The 17,222-nt window shown below is 31.6% G+C and overlaps 1 protein-coding gene across 1 annotated transcript; it reads right to left on the bottom strand.

Moving 5' to 3' along the window:
- Positions 1-1,205: 1,205 nt before the first annotated feature.
- On the bottom strand, positions 1,206-17,028 carry LOC126887110 (zinc finger protein 709-like). The gene is made up of 2 exons (XM_050654452.1): positions 16,445-17,028; positions 1,206-5,480 (listed from the first exon to the last, which is right to left on the bottom strand). The coding sequence occupies exons 1-2, from the start codon at positions 16,722-16,724 to the stop codon at positions 2,869-2,871; spliced, it is 2,892 nt and encodes a 963-aa protein (XP_050510409.1). The 5' UTR covers positions 16,725-17,028; the 3' UTR covers positions 1,206-2,868.
- Between the last annotated feature and the right edge of the window lie 194 nt (positions 17,029-17,222).

Genomic DNA, 17,222 nt, shown 5'->3' with positions numbered 1-17,222 from the left:
CTCTATTAAGAGTAACTGCCATTTCTTGACAGTTATCAGAGTATACAACATTGTTTAATTCAATTTCAAGAGTACTCTGAAATAATTCCCAGTTGGCTTTCTTTAATCTCCATTTCCTTGTTGGATAGACAATGGTAGAAGGTACATCAATATTTAATTTGATGGAAATAATGTAATTATCAGATCCAAGAGTTCTATCCAACGTTTGCCAATGAGCTATTGCAGCTAATCCAGGAGTTACTAACGTTAAGTCTACAGCTGATTTTGTGGAGCTTGGTGGAGTAATTCGGGTTGCTGTACCATCATTTAGAATTATTAAGTTCATATCAGCAAGTGCTTCAATTATTCTATTGCCACCAATGTCATTTTCTGGAGAACCCCATACCGCATGATGGGCATTGAAGTCGCCTCCCAGTATCGTCTCTCCTTCAAGTGAGCAACACCAATTAAAAAGACGTTCCCATTCCCGGATGCTTAGATTTTTATCAGATTTATACAACGAAATTATATTAATTAATCTGCCATTAAAATCAATTTTTACACCACAAATTTCTAACGTACCAACATTTATAACATCCAATATTTTATAAGTATGTATCCGTAGGCCTAAAAATATAGCTACACCTCCAAATCTGCGATCTTGGCGATCTTTTCTAATAACTTGGTATCCTCTATAAATAATGTTGTGATTTGTCTTATAACATGTTTCCGATAAAATTGCAATGTCAATATCATTAGAATACAAAAATTGTTTAAAAGCTTGTGCATTAGATACAGTAGAACGACTATTCCATTGTATCAAATTTAAATTCTTAAAACTATTATGTGCCATTAGATGTGGATACATTTTCTAATAACTTTGAAATTTGCTTTTTAATTAAATTTGGATCATTATGAAAACTGTCCTTCCAATTCGACACATCGGAAAGAAAGCTGAATATTATATTAGAAATGCCTTCAACTATTTTTTCTTTATGCATCATAAAATCATCCCTATAAGGGTTTGGTAAGATTGACGAACTGGCCATATTCTTTTCAACTTTTTCATTATCAATATTTTCGCTCTCATTCAGTCTTCTTTTTTTTAACGATTCGGAGGTGTTACTAGATATGGAATTTCTTCTCACAACTCTCGGTTTAGAGATACTGCATACTGACGGTAAATTGACATTTCTAGAAGGTAGTGGAGGAAAACTGCTAGAATCATTAGCCAACAACGAGAATGTATTACTAGTCAACACGTTTGAATAATAATTTGGATTACTATGAACTTTTTCAGCTTCCTGAAACGATATATTTTTTGTTGCCATAATTTCCTTAATTTTTCGTTGTTTACTATATTCTGGACACTCTCTTGACACTGCTGAATGTTGCTGATTACAATGTAAACATTTGGTTACCATAGAACAATCCGTATTACTATGGCTTTCACCACAGTTTTTACAGCGCTCCTTCCCTTTACATTGTTGTGTCATATGTCCGTACCTTAAGCATCTTTCACATTGTATAACGGGATATATGTACGGTTCCACCAGAAAAATACAACTATTGATTATAACTTCTTTTGGTAAAGAAGATCCAATAAATGTTATACATACAAGTTGCCTAGCTACTAGTTTAATATCATTTGTTTCTGTTGTGATTCTACGCTTTAGTCGTTTTATTTGTTTAATATTACTATCTGGATTCTCAGCTTTAAGTTTTTCTAATAGATATATTTCTGTAAATTCTGTATCAACTGAGCGTATTAAACCACGACGTTCCACAAAGAACTGTGGGATATAAGCAATTAAATTGCTGACTTCTAAAAAGTCGCTACTTACAATATTGTTGGCAGATGAAGCATTATTCAAAACTACTTTAATTTTATTCCTACCAATAGATTTGATTTCAGCAATGCTACTTTTGAAATTATTTAAATGTAAATAATGTCCAACTCTGATAGCATGTAATTTTCCAATGTTCTTGTCGGTAGACTCAATATAAATAATAAATGGTCCTGAATCACTTAATCGGTAACGAATATTTTTGTCATAATGTAGTTTCTCAGCACTAGAAATATCGTCTTCATAATTATTTTTAATTGGAACAGACTCACCAGAAATGTCCTCAATTATTGTTCCACCCGGGTCATCAATCTCCTTTCTAACCGACATATCACCAAATATAATATGTTGTCACCACTATACAGCTGCAAAATGTGTCTACTCTATTAAAAAGATCAGACAACACTTGAAATTAAACTTTAAAATGCGAAAGAACTGAAAAACACGTATTGGCAGTTTGACAGTTATTTGACAATGATGTGAAGTTAATAACGAACAAAATTTAATGTCAAATTGTTGTTTTTTGAACACGTCAAACTTGGCCTTGAATAAATTGGTCAATTTCTTGTTTAATTTATTGTTGGTGTAAAGCGGGTATAAGATTTCGTTGTCGACTATCGTAATTTTCGTCCATAGTGTTTTTGCTTTTTTCAAAGGTTTCAGCATTTCGTAAAGATTTTACAAAATTGATCAAAGATAAAAAAAAAGGGTAGTTGTGCCTTCAGTGTTGGTATCAACGCTTTGAAGTATTTTATTGGTCTTATCGAAACGCTCTAATATTACTTCTAGAAAACCGTCATAAAGGCACATTCGAATCGTTTTAAGCCACGTTTTATTCCAGTTGCTTCCGCGAACCGTTGGTTTTTCAGAGATTAATCGCTCAATTATTGTCAAAGATTTAAATATTCGCTCCAACTCTGAGCATATGCTCACTACAGCATCATGGCGAGCAGACCACCTTGTTCCATTGGACTTCGTCGGCTGTGTTTTCACTATGCATTCTATTTGATTTAGTATTGAAGCTGTACATCTTCGCCGCCTTTTATGTTTTGCCGCCTGACGCCTTTGCGTATTTGGCGTAATGGGAAATACAGCACTGGAAACGTCTATGTTCGTCCAGGTTTGATTTGGTTCCAAACTTCTTGAAACAAACAACACACTGAAATGGTCCTGCTCCAGTATGGCTTACTACGTGTTTCTGAAATTCACTGTTAGCTGTAAACTGTTTGGGACAATAATCACACTTTATAAGTTTTTCGCCGGTGTGAAATCTCATATGTTTGTTGAAGGGGTTCTTTGATCTAAATTCCTTTTGACACAATTCACATTTATAGGGTTTTTCTCCAGAATGTATGCGCTCATGGTCTGTTAGTGTGTCTTTTGTACAAAATCTGTTTAAACATATACCGCATTTAAATTGACGATTTTCTCCAGTGTGACAGCGCATATGTCTTTCCAGGTTTGGTTTTGTTACAAACTTTTTGAAACAAACAACACACTGAAATGGTTTTTCTCCAGTATGGCTTATTACGTGTGCCTCAAATTGAGTCTTAGCTGTAAACTGTCTGGGACAATAATCACACTTTATAAGATTTTCCCCGGTGTGCAATCTCATATGTTTGTTGAAGGGGTTCTTTGATATAAATTCCTTTTCACACAATTCACATTTATAGGGTTTTTCTCCCGAATGTATGCGCTCGTGGTCTGTTAGTGTGATTTGACAAGAAAATGTCTTTAAACATATAATGCATTTAAATCGAGGATTTTCTCCAGTGTGGGAACGCATATTATGTTTGTTCAGGCTGTTTTTTCTTGAAAACTTTTTGAAACAAACAACACACTGGAATGGTCTTTCTCCAGTGTGGCTTAGTATGTGCAACTGCAAACTAGTGTTATCTATAAACTGTCTGGGACAATAATCACACTTTTTAAGTTTTTCGCCTGTGTGGAGTCTCATATGTTTGTTGAAGGTATCCTTTGATATAAATTCCTTTTCACAAAATTCACATTTATAGGGTTTTTCTCCAGAATGTATGCGCTCATGGACTGTTAGTGTGATTTGTGAAGAAAATGTCTTTAAACATATAGTGCATTTAAATTGACGATTTTCTCCAGTGTGACAGCGCATATGTCTGTCCAGGTTTCCTTTGTTGGAGTATTTCTTAAAACAAATAATACATTGAAATGGTCTTTCTCTAGTGTGGCTTACTACGTGCCCCTTCAAACTTGCGTTATTTGTAAACTGTTGGGGACAATAATCACACTTTATAAGATTTTCCCCGGTGTGCAATCTCATATGTTTCTTGAAGATATACTTTGATATAAATTCCTTTTCACACAATTCACATTTATAGGGTTTTTCTCCAGAATGTATGCGCTCGTGTTCTGTTAGTGCGATTTGAGAAGAAAATGTCTTTAAACATATAACGCATTTAAAGGGTTTTATTCCCAAGTGCGTGAGTATATGACGTTTTAAATTTGTTTGTAGTGAGAACTGTTTGAAACAAAATTTGCATTGGAAAGAATCTACTTTTGAAACATTAGAAAGATGATCTGATGTAACATTTTGCAAAGATTCTTTTTCGGCATTTAAAGGCACATTTTCCATTGACTGATCAATTTCTGTAGGCATATTGGAATAAATATCAAGTGATTTCTTTTCTAAAGATTTCCCGTTTATATGTGTACGCCTATGTACAATACAATTATTATTTTGAAAAAACAGTTTACGACAAATATCACACTCAAAAGGTTTTTCTCCAACGTGCCTAAGTAAATGATTTCTGAGGCTATCTTTAAATGTGAATTGCACAAAGCATATATGACACCTTAATTGTTGTTCTGCAGTGCGTTTTTGTATGCGGTTCTTAAATCTAGCTAAGTCTGCATGCCTAAATATATGACGTGTCAGATTGGTTATTACTGAGAAACGCTTATAGCAAATTTTGCATTGAAATAGTTTGTCTGTTTCTTTACTATGCACAAACGTACGTTGGTTGGGTTTTTCTTTAAGATGATTATCAAATTTGGTTTGTTGTATATGGTTTTCTTCAATATTAAGTATACTATGTGTTAATTCATCATTATCTGTCGATATATTTGAAATGTTCTCCGACATTATTGATTCTAAACTATTATCTTCATCATGGAGGTCTTCTTGTTGGTTAGATCGGTCGCTTTCTGTTAAAATACTGGAGCCAGTGTGCAATTTCATATGTCCGTTTAAGATAGATTCTCCCTTAAAGTACTTAAAGCAAATACTACATCTGAAGGGTTTCTCTTTTGTATGTGTTTGCCTATGTGCAAGACATTGGGAATTTTGGCTGAATCTTTTATGACAAATATCGCACTCAAAAGGTGTTTCTTCAGCATGAGTAAGTGAATGTTTTCTCAAGCTACTTTTGAGAGTAAATATAATTGAACAAACATTACATGAAAACGACTTTTCAAAGGACAAATTTATGTTTCTGTTGTTGTTTTTAGCAATAATCTGCTTTTCCACGGAATCCATATTTTGAATTAATTGATTGTTCTCAACAAACATTTTTGTTGAAATATTGACACTTTTGTTATGGCGTTGGAGTGATTTCCCCGTTGGATGTTCCAGCATATCACTGTCCATATCATCTTTCTGAACAATCGAAGAAGGAAAACCTAAAACAGAATTAATACTTATTTAGCATAACGGCGTACACGGACAATATAATTTGAGAGACGATCAAACTGATTGGCATCTTGATTGTAAATATAGTATACTTGGTTTATTTGCAATTTTTGGTCATTTTGGATTGTTTTTGATTTACCCAAAAAATTTAAAATGCCAAGAGATCATAGTTGTGGGTAATTTTGTCATTTAAGCAACTTCAAAAAAGAATGCATTATAAGCATGAAAGAGGCCGGTTTTGGTTTACAGGAAATTTCACACAAAGAGTTGAAGCTGCTCCATCAACAGTGTTAAGAGTTTGAAGCATGAAGTGAATCGATTCGCGCCTGCGACTGTTCGGCTCCCTCCGAGGAGTGCACCGACCAGCCGAGGCCCTGGTCTGCCTACCTTTCGGCATACGACCTGTAACTATCCAATGTCTAACGATACCGCTGTCAAACGAACCCATCCCATCACCGCACTCCAAAAATTCGCGGTGAAAGAAGAGCCCCGTTCCCCTTGTTTATTGAAAAAAAATAATACATTGGTTTTACAAAATTTCCTATGATCTAAACAGAGTGTCCTATATTCTAGCCTATCTAACCTATGCTATCTATTTTGTCTTATAATTCCTAGTTCCCTATTCTAACCTAATCTACTTTTGGTTGAGTGTCCTGTCACTTGCGCAATGTTTGTGTTTCCACTTCGCTATTGGGCCCTGGGGCAGAGGTAAGATATGTGTACTATATGTGTATGTGAGTGTGGTGATATGTGTAGTGGATTTTTATGGAGTGGTATCGTCATCGTCCAGTATTAATTGTTCACACCATTCGTTTATCCATTGCGTCAGTTCTTTGTCTGTGGAGTCTATGTTTGTGGGGGGTATGTTAAATGTTTGCGTGTGAGCTTGTCTGTAAGTGCTTGCCTAGCTGCTGTCCGTTGTGTTAGTGTGCAGTCGTTTATTATGTGGTGTTGGTCTTCGTGTACGTTACAATGTGGGCAGTTTCCATTTGTTTCCCGTAAGTTAAATCTGATGTAATATTCCTGTATGAGAGTTCCTGTAGATCCTGTAGAGTTTGAAGCAGATGGTCCATTGATCAGACTTATCGGCGTAGTGGAGGATCTGATGTCGACGGTTGAAAGGTAAAAGTTACCAAACGACAATTTGGGCGATATTGAGTTATACAGGGTGTTTAATTGGGAAACGGAAATACTTTAATTGTGAATAGAGGTCACCGAGGTGGTTCAAGGTATACTACAGTTTTTGCCCTACCGACTTTTATAACCGAGTTACAGGGTGTTTTATCGATTTTGCCAATTTCTTTCCTAAGCCATAACTTTAGAACCACCCTGTATATTTTTTTGTTATTTGGTACATATGTGTCTCATCCAAAACCCAAACGACCGACATACTAATCACAAGAAAAATCCAGGTCCGGATTAACAAAAAATTATAAAGTAATTTTGACCTTAAAACAACACTATGTATATTGAAATTCTGAAAATCTGTTTGCATATTTGAAAAGAGCACAAAAAATAAGTCTAATCGTTCGCTTTAATTTTTCGGCCAGAAAATTTTATGACTTTAATTTTGAAATTATATTGAATGTTTTAAGAACTCTGACATTAAAAAGCAGGTATTATTACCTTTTAATTATAAATTATTAAAGCTATTGAATAAATACTCATTTTAAAATTAATCAATATTTATTTGCCACATTGGAACGTCCCAATTATTAATCACAAGAAAAATCCAGGTCCGGATTAACAAAAAAACATAAAGTAATTGTGATCTTGAAACAATACCCTGTATATTAAAATTTCCAAAATTTGTTTGCACATTTAAAAAGACCACAAAAATCTGAGTTTATCGATTTGCTTTAATTTTTTGTGAAGGAAATTTAATGACTAATTTTAAAATTAAATATCTTGATACTTTTAAGAACACTGAAATTAAAAAGCAGATTTTTAAAGCACTTTTAACAATAAATTATTAAAGTTATTAAATAAATACTCATTTTAAAAATAATTAATACCTATTTACGACATTCGAACGACCCACTTACAAATCACAACCAAAAACCAGGTCCGGATTAACAAAACAATATAAAGTATGTAATTGTAACCTTGAAACAACACCCTGTATATTGAAATTTAGCACAAAAGACTGAGTTTAATCGTTCGCTTCAATTTTTTGGCCAGAAAATTTAATGAATTTAATTTTGAAATTATGTCGAAATTTTTAAGAACTCTGGGAACTCATAATAAAAATTTCGATATAATTTCAGAAGTAATGTCATTAAATTGTCTGCACAAAAAAATAAAGCGGGACGTTAAACTTAGTTTTCGTGCTCTCTTCAGGTGTGCAAACGTATTTTAAACTTTTCAATATACAGGGTGTTTTTTCAAAGTCACAATTACTTGTTTTGTTGTTAATACGGACCTGGGTTTTTCTTGTGATTAGTAAGTGAGTCCTTCTCTATTACATTAAATAATAACTACTGATTATTTTTAAAATTTAAAACTTAAAACTTAAAATTAAAAACCTGCTTTTAATTTCAGGGTTCTTAAAAATGTGAATATATTAATTTAATTTCAAAATTAAAGTTAATAAATTTTTGCACAAAAAATCAAAGTGAACCGATAAACTCGGATTTTTGTGGTCTTTTCAAATGTGCAATCCAATTTTGAAAATGTCAATATACAGGGTGTTGTTTCAAGGTCACAATTACTTTGTTTTTTTTTTTGTTAATCTGGACCTGGATTTTTCTTGTGATTAATAATTGAGTCTTTCCAATGTGGTAAAAAGTATTGATTCATTTTAAAATAATAAGTTTTTATTCAATAACTTTAATAATTTATAATTATAAGTTAATAATACCTGCTTTTTAATGTTGAGTTCTTAAAAAATTTAATATAATTTCAAAATTAAAGTCAAAAAATTGTCTGGCCGAAAAATCGTAACGAACCATTAGACTTAGTTTTTTGTGCTCTTTTCAAATATGCAAACAGATTTTCAAAATTTCAATATACAGGGTGTTGTTTTAAGATCACAATTACTTTATAATTTTTTGTTAATCCGGACCTGGATTTTTCTTGTGATTAGTATGTGGGTCGTTTGGGTTTTGAATGAGACATATGTGTACCGAATATTAAAAAAATATGCACGGTGGTTCTAAAGTTATGGTTTTGGAAAGAAATGAGCAAAATCGATAAAACACCCTGTAACTCGGATATAAAAGTCGGTAGGGCAAAAAATTTAGTATACATAGAACGGTCTCGGTGACCTCTATTCACCATTAAAGTATTTCCGTTTCCCAATGAAACACCCTGTATCATTGAAATCAAAAAATGTTTCTGTGTTGATTGGTTGTATCCTCATGTGGCACGATGAATTTTTTGTTGCTTGGTAATTTAAAATAAATGACATTTTTACCAATTTTCGGCAACCAAGCGACTAGAATTTTGTAAATTTAAGAACAACGTTCATTTGGTATATCATTTTAATCCTTTACAGTTAGTAAGTTTTTGTTAGATTGTATTTTAAATGTTTGAGCGTTAGTGATTTTATACAAACAATATCTTGAGTTTTTAAAATGCTTAAGATATTTTATCCTATCCAAAAATATTTTTTTATCATTTATTACTTTTTTCTCACTTAATTAAATACCATTTTTTGTTTAGTTAATTTTATGTAGATGTAACTTTCATAAACAAGAAAAATAGTTCTTAAACAAGATGAATATTCTTTCTACCTAAAATAGGTGGAATTTGTCGCTTGGTAATAATTTATCTGCCGTTTTTTCTTAATGTTTTTGTTGCTTAGATAAATATATTTCTTTAAAAAAGAAATTTTAAAAGGAAGCTTATCATTATTGAACGTAACATGTTCCGCCGTTTAAAAGGGCTCCAAATCAGTTTGTAGTTTGTAAATTTTTGTAGTTAGTAACAGAATATCAGTTAGTGTGCTCCGAATTGTGGAATAGTTAAAATCTACATTTTTTACTATTGGGTATTACTTATTATTATAACTCATTTTTGGATTATTCAACATAATAGTATTGTTTTATTAATAATAATGAATAGTAGAAAACGAATACATAACATCCTAAACCTAGCTTCGGCAAACGCATGGGCATCTACGACATATTTACTTTTGGTAAGTAGTGTAGCAGTATGCCAAGAAAACATATTTCAAATAATAGGGGAGTGCCATTAGAACGAAAACATGCATTGTTCGGAAAAATTCAAACAAGCTTATATTTTTCTAAAACTATTTTTGTTAGTTTATATAAGTACTTGTTAAAGTAAAAAAAAGTTCTACTCGCAGATCTGGCCTCTAATTGTTTATTAATTGTTTATTAATTGTTTAAACAATAACAATTGTTTTATATTAATAATTTTAAAAATATCGTTAAATTCATCATTTTACTTTGATTAAATATGTTTCTATTTTGTTTTTGATTATACTGAATCCGAATATGGCATTGCAATTTTAAAATTCTTATACAGAAGCTCTTATACAGTATGTCTGCGTAGCTAGGAACCACATGGAAAACTTTTTTATTATCAATTTTACGAAAAAAAGTTATTCTTCATAAAATACTCTGGATAGTCAAAAATCTAAAACTCAACCATCAGATATCAAATTTTATCAATTTTATACGAGTTATGTCAAAAATATGAATTTTGTTAAAGATTAAAGTATGTACCTTTATATTTCAGAATATCAAAAAATGCTATTATGAAAAGTTGTTTGAAATTAAAAATTATGTTTAAATATACAATTACATTATTCTAATCGAAAAAATTTTTTCAATTTTTTTCCAAATTACGGATACTCATCATCATTTTATTACAATAATTATGATAACTATTTTATTATCACTTTTACGAAAAAAAGTTATTCCTCATAAAATGCACTCCCTGGTCTAAAATCTAAGATACAACCATCAGATATTAAACTTTTTTAATGTTATACGAGGTATGTAAAAAATATGAATTTTTCCTAAGAGTTAAGTGCCTTTATTATTCACAATATTTTAATTAGAAGGATGTAATTGAACACTAAAACAAATTTTTTAATTCCAAACAATTTTTCTTAATAGCAATTTTCGATATTGTGAAATTCAATGATACTTTACTCTTGAGTGAAATTCATATTTTTTGACATACCTCGTATAAAATTCATTAAATTTGATATTTGATGATTGCACCTTAGATTATATACGATGCAGAGTATTTTATAAAGAATAACTTTTTTTCGTAAAACTGATAATAAAAAAGTTATCAATAGGTTCCAAGTTACGCAGACATACCGTATGAGCTATAAAAAAAATTTTGGCTGAACATTTATTATTATTGAAGTTTATTATTAAATGTATTTTAGGTAAGTTTTACAGAAAAAAGTTTTGATCACTTTATATAAACATTTTTTTAGCTGGTAATTTTCGGTTTTTGTATTATATTTTTGTTATCTTTCTTAATTTTCTCAAAAAGAAATAGTCTATTTCATTTCTAAAGTAAAATAATTTAGTGCATTTTAAAGATTGCATCCTAAGTTTTAAAAAAGCACTTATAAAACTGTAATAGATCTGTTTGAACTTGAGTAATACCGTCTTAAAGTGGTGGTAATTCTATCAAACTACAAAGATTTCAAAAATTACATTTTTTAAGACGTCATATCATTTGAATTAAACTTTTGAGTTTTTTTTAAATGAAACATCATTTAGTACGATGCTTGAAAGGTAAGTTGTGCAAAATTGAGGGTTTTATAAGAAAAATTGTATTAGTTACACATTTTTAAATCATTTTTAAACAAAATTCATGTAAGGCTCACTTTCCGCCCCCACCATACTTATGCCCATACATTTTATTTCTTTTTATTATAACCATAAGATAGCTTAATTATTCTTCTTTTGGGTTGAATTTGTAAAATTTCATTTGATCCATTAGTTAAAGAATTACATTAAAATAACTCAACCGTGCACTTCGCCGTACGCTAGTTTACAGTGTGCCAATGTTTGTGACAAGGGTGACTTTAGCGTTATAAATAAAAAATTATAGAAGATACAGAGAATTTTCCAATGGTCAAGTCAGTTTTGTTCTAAAATTTATATTTTCGGAGTTATTTAAAAAACATCAAACTTCGTAGTTCATTTGTTTAATAAAAAATGAAGCACCCACTTCTCGAGTAGAACTTTTTGATATGTTGTTTATTAAACACTTCTTAATGAAATTACAAAAAGTTCTATCTTGTTTGATTTTCTCCATTCAACCATTTTAGCTGTTTACAAAACATGAATGATTTTCTGATAGGTTATATTTCTTAAAATACACGATCTTAACATCCCCAATTTAATTACTTTATTTATTTATTTATTGTTAATAAACGGGGCAAGCCCATTGACAAAAAATATACAATTAAGCAACATTTATAAAAATTAGAAACAAATACTAAATAAAATACAAAATCATAAAATAAATATGTATATAGAATTACAATTAAATTTAACGCTTCAGAGATTGTTTAAAGGCACTTAAGGACAAGTTAAAAAAATCTGTCTCATGAGGCAACCGATTAGCATGAGCAAGGAGTCTGACCAGATCTATATTCACTGAATAATTAGTTCGACGAAAAAGAATATGAAATACAGTAATACCCCGAACTTACGCGATAGGTGGGACCGAGCGATAATCGCGCAAGTCGAATTCGCGTAAGTCGGGGTATAATTTCATATATATACCTATGTATGTTTGGATGATATTATTACTCTTTCAAGTCTTCTTAGATATAAAACAAAAAATCCATTTATTAAAGTAACAAATACCCACTCCATTCCGTTAACTAATTTAAGAATTTTTACATATACTTAGTTGTAAATTTGAGTTTTGTTAATTCATAAATGTCAAAAATGTATCAGTTTTAGTCAATTTTACCAGTTCCGATAATAAAAATCAGTTACCTTCAGCATTTTTTTTTTCAGTTGAAGGTAAAAAAATATAGTGGGTTGGTAATTTTTCCTGGTTGCGATTGGGCAGAAAATATTACAAACCGACACTACTTTATACACTTTTAAAAAAATACATAGTCTACAAATGGTAGTTTATAAAGTATCTAAACTTCATTTAAATTTGTTTGAATTATGACAATAAAACCACCAAATCATGTTTTATGAATTTTTTTTTTTCAAAATTTCAAACTTTAAACCGCTCTAGTTTAAAGTTAGCCAAATGTCACTTGGTCATTTTTGCATTTCAGCCTTCGATGTCTTACATTATTATAAAGGCTATGACCATATCTAATACTTCTTGTTCTCAGAAATAGATGGGACAGTGTACAGCCGGTTCCTAAAAAAACTGATACGACTCTTAGTAAGATTTGATCATGTTGAGCAGTGTATTTGATTGATTTGACATTATATTGATTATGACAGACAAATAATAAAATAAACAAACAACAAACAACTGATTCATGAAAAAACTAATAAGTCTTTTAGAAAAATTTAAACGCAGGATGAAAGATTACATTATTACCGAGGGCGGAAAGCCCCTTAGAATAAACAAGCAGTTTCTATTGAATGAAATATTTGAAATTAAATATCACACCTTTTTTTATTTTCATCCATGTAACTTATTAAAATAAATATTATAGAAGTTTTCAGGGACTTTCAGCCCTCGGTAATAATGTAGCCTTTCATTCTGAGTTTAAATTTTTCAAAAATATTTATTAGTTTTTTCAGGATTCGAAAAAAATGAATACAATTAAAATACATTGAGAATTTTGACATGCGTCACAATTTTGCATTAACTCAATGTAAAATTCTAAACTGTTGAATTCCAGCTTCCCTAATTATTTGACATCAAAAGACATTAGAAACTATTTGTAGATGATTGAAATATGTATTGAAAACAACTGTTAAAATTGGTCTACGTAATTAAACATATTCCAAAATTTTGTAAAAATGTAATACATTTCAGTTTTCAGCCCAAACTTAGGCCACACACAATGCAATAATGTTCACATTTTTTAACTGTCAATATTTTTATTTTATCATCTATTGTTTAAAAACAATACAGTTGATAAGATACTCTCAGTTGCGGAGAAAGGATTAATAATAAAGATTAATAATAAAGTCTAATAACCGTGGAACAGAATAAGCCATCTGACAAATTTTAAGATTTGGCAGTGACATTGACAGTATGTAAATATTAAGTATTTATCCTTCAAAATACACTGCTCAATTTTCTACAAAATACGCGTCAAGAGTCGTATCAGTTTTTTTTGGAACCAGGTGTACATCAAGTAAGAGATAATTTAGTTGCAGCTAGAGGAGGGAGTTTCAAAGAGAACAGTTAGTCAAAGATTACTTGAAATGGGACTATACTCTGCCAATTTTTACAAGATGGTGATTCATTGTCACTTTCTAGAAATCATTATTAGTATAGATATTATTGTTCGTATAGAATGGTGCAGAGCTCAGCAAAACTGAAATGGCCAATGGAATTTTCAGTGCCGGATTTAGGGTACTTGCGGCTCTAGGCCAAATTATCCCGAGCGGCTCCCGAGAACTTCACGATTATGTAATTAAAGCATAAAGCACATTTCATATTAATATATAACGTTTATTTTAATTTTACTTTTTAAAACTGGTACAACATACAAGGCATAACATAAATGAATAAGAATTCCACTAATATTCTATTTGAATAAGGTACATAAATAGGTTGAAATGTATTCACTAATTAAATAATCTTGGTTTGCAAATTTGGCTAACTAAAACCCCAAAACAGTTCTAACAACAATTTCTATATTTATAGTAATTTCTAAAAAGAAAATGTACAGAAAGATTTATATATTTATAGAAGCCTTTGAGATGTGGGTTTTTCGAAGGATGCTGAAGATCTCTTGAAAAAAGCATGTGACCAACAATGAGGTCGAGGTGCTGAGAAGAATGGGAATACGAGAGAACTCCTAAATATTGTAAAAAACAGAAAACAAGTTTTCTAGGACATATTTACAGATGAGAAAGATATAACTTTTTACAACTCATAATGGAAGGGAAAGTGGAAGAAAGAAGAGGTCCAGGAAGAAAAAAAATGCTCCTGGCTGAAGAACGTAAGAGACTGGACAGGCATGGACACACATTCGATACTAAGAACCGCTCAAGATGGAGAGCAATTTGCTGTAGTTATATGGAGGAGGCACCTTCCGTAATGGAGGAGGCACTTTAAGAAGAAGATGGAAAATATTATATAATTAAAAATGTTAGCACACAGCAGTTACTTGTAAAATTATTAATATTGCTAAAATTATTACATTTTAAATTACTATTTAAATTACTAATTGTTAAAATTAAATATCATTTTTTGTTTTATTCGGAGAAAAAAGTACAGATGACAACAAAGGACTAAAAAAAGCCGAGTTGAAAAGACATTATAAGTAATAGAACAAGCAAAATAACGTGAACTGTACTAGTAATAGGCTACGGTACTGAAAAAGAAAAATATTAAGAATACTACAAATAAACTTCTGGATCATTCAATTTTCACATTATTCTCTTATACTGAAAAAGGTCAATATCATGTTCTTAATTTGGATAAAGTTGGATTAGTGATTAACATTAACACTCACTCCACTTCATACTCATAATAAATCTCATTTCTAAACTCTAAACACTCACTTTTCTAGCTTTTTTTGGCTGTAAAATCTTTAATCAAATCGTTAAGTCTAAAGCTCAGCATTTGAAACAAAACTAGCCAAACTAGACAATCTAGAATCGAGTTCCGCAAGTAGTTTTTGATTCTTTTCAACATGCTGAATGATCTTTCTCCAGATGCATTAGATATCATCATGCATAGTAGAATGAGCAAAACCGTATCCATATTCGGAAATAATGTTGTTAACTGTTTTTCATGAATGAGTTTCAGATACTCCAAAAGTGTATTCCTCGGAGGCTTGGTAATCTTGTTATCATGAGGTTCTCTTTCTTCATCACATATACCTTCAACTAAGCCTTTGAACTGTACGCACTCTTCTCCAAATTCTTCATTAAGACTGAAATAAACTTCGGAGCATTCATTCAATTCTGAAACAAGCCCATCAATTACAACAGTGAATGTATTAATCTTTAAGTCTTCTTTGCCATTAAAGTGGGGTTCAGTGGGTTCATCTTCTTTGTCTTCGCCAGGGAGAGCTTTTCTTTTCGGGCGTCTTTTTATTTCAAGAATATGTTTCATTTTTAGACAGCTCTTTTCCTTTAGTTTTCATAGGAATCAAAGGTCTCTCTCAGACTAAGTCTTTTTTACAAAACGCTGCGGCCCCCTTTTGCTTGCAGCCCTAGGCCACGGCCTAGTGGTAAATCCGGCACTGGGAATTTTGTCTGCTTCAGTGATGAATCTGGGTTTTGTTTGGGTGGGTCTGACAAGTGCATTAGGGGAAGATGTTTTCGAGGTGAGAGACGAAATATAGACTTGGCTGTTAAACATCACACTGCAAGACAACCAAGCATTATGATATTGGGTGCTATATGTTTGGGAACCAGATCACCTCTAGTTCTTATCAACAGCACCCTGACAGCTTGACGATATATTAGTGAAGTACTGCAACTGGTTTTATGTACCTACCTACAAACCATTCTAATGCGATCTTTCAACAGGATAACGTAAGTCCTCATATTACGCCTGAAACAATGGAGTTCATACAAGAATCTGGTATATAGACTTTGGAGTGGTCATCAAGATCAGCTGATTTGCCCCCCATTGAAAATGTGTGGGATATGTTAGGTTGAAACCTAAATCGATTGGCACATGTTGAATTAATTACGTTTCTAACAACAAAAACAAAAATTTTTAAAACTTATTTCGAACTGAGAGCAAAACCTCTAACAAAGTACTGCCAATTTTATAGTTGTGATAAATTCCAATACTATAGTAGGTAGGGTACTAGTTTCATAAAGCTACTTAACTGACTTACCTTTCTCAGTTCCTTCTGCAACTAAGTTGTGATCCATTTTCACATTGTCAGTAAGTATTGCCTGATAATCTGTATGATTTGGGACATCTTTCAGATCATCAGAGGGTTGTTCTATATGTGTCTGGTTGGAACTCTCAATTTGGACATGGTTATCTTCAAAATACATAGTTTCCTCAGAATCGTGTTTAAACAAATCTGCAATATGGACTTTATCTAGTTGATCTTCGTATATATCTAGTTCGAGTTCGTGTTTTAATTCATGTAAATGTTCCAATTCCATTGTGTTTTAGTACTGTACTCGTACTGTAGCCTGTAGCACTTTGATCTTGATCTTATTATGATTATTATCTTAGATTATTATTATTTTTAATTTGGATGTTGTTTTTGTTGTTTGGAGACTGGAGTTTGGTGGGACTTACGGACACGGACGGACACAGACACAGGTTGACTGACAGTCAGTCAGGAGAGCAGGGTTGCCAGGTCAGTTTTGATGTCGTCAAGTTTTGCTTTCAAAAAATCAGTAGCCATCAGTAGATTTTTTAATGTCGGTAAAGTCAGCAGCACCGCTCCATAAGACCAAATTCAGACTAAGACTATATTTTATTGCTAATTTATTACGCAAAGGAAAAATTTATTGCTGTAGTCGTTTCCGAGAAACAGTGGGTGCTGCTAGCTTTAGGGTAACGGCCGCGTCTCACCATCAAATAATTTGATCAAACTTGACGTACTTGAGGAAGTACGTCAAAGTGACGTCACAATTGCAGTTTTTTTGAAATTC

Source organism: Diabrotica virgifera, chromosome 6 (genome assembly GCF_917563875.1).
Source record: "Diabrotica virgifera virgifera chromosome 6, PGI_DIABVI_V3a".
NCBI classification, from domain to species: Eukaryota; Metazoa; Arthropoda; class Insecta; order Coleoptera; family Chrysomelidae; genus Diabrotica; species Diabrotica virgifera.
This window is presented reverse-complemented; position numbering and strand designations above follow the sequence as displayed.

Coding starts and splice junctions, on each gene's coding strand:
- LOC126887110 (XM_050654452.1), bottom strand. CDS start 16,724: ATGGAATTGGAACATTTACATGAATTAAAACACGAACTCGAACTAGAT. Junction 5,481..16,444: donor TGCAGAAGGAACTGAGAAAG/GTAAGTCAGTTA, acceptor ATTCTGTTTTAG/GTTTTCCTTCTTCGATTGTT.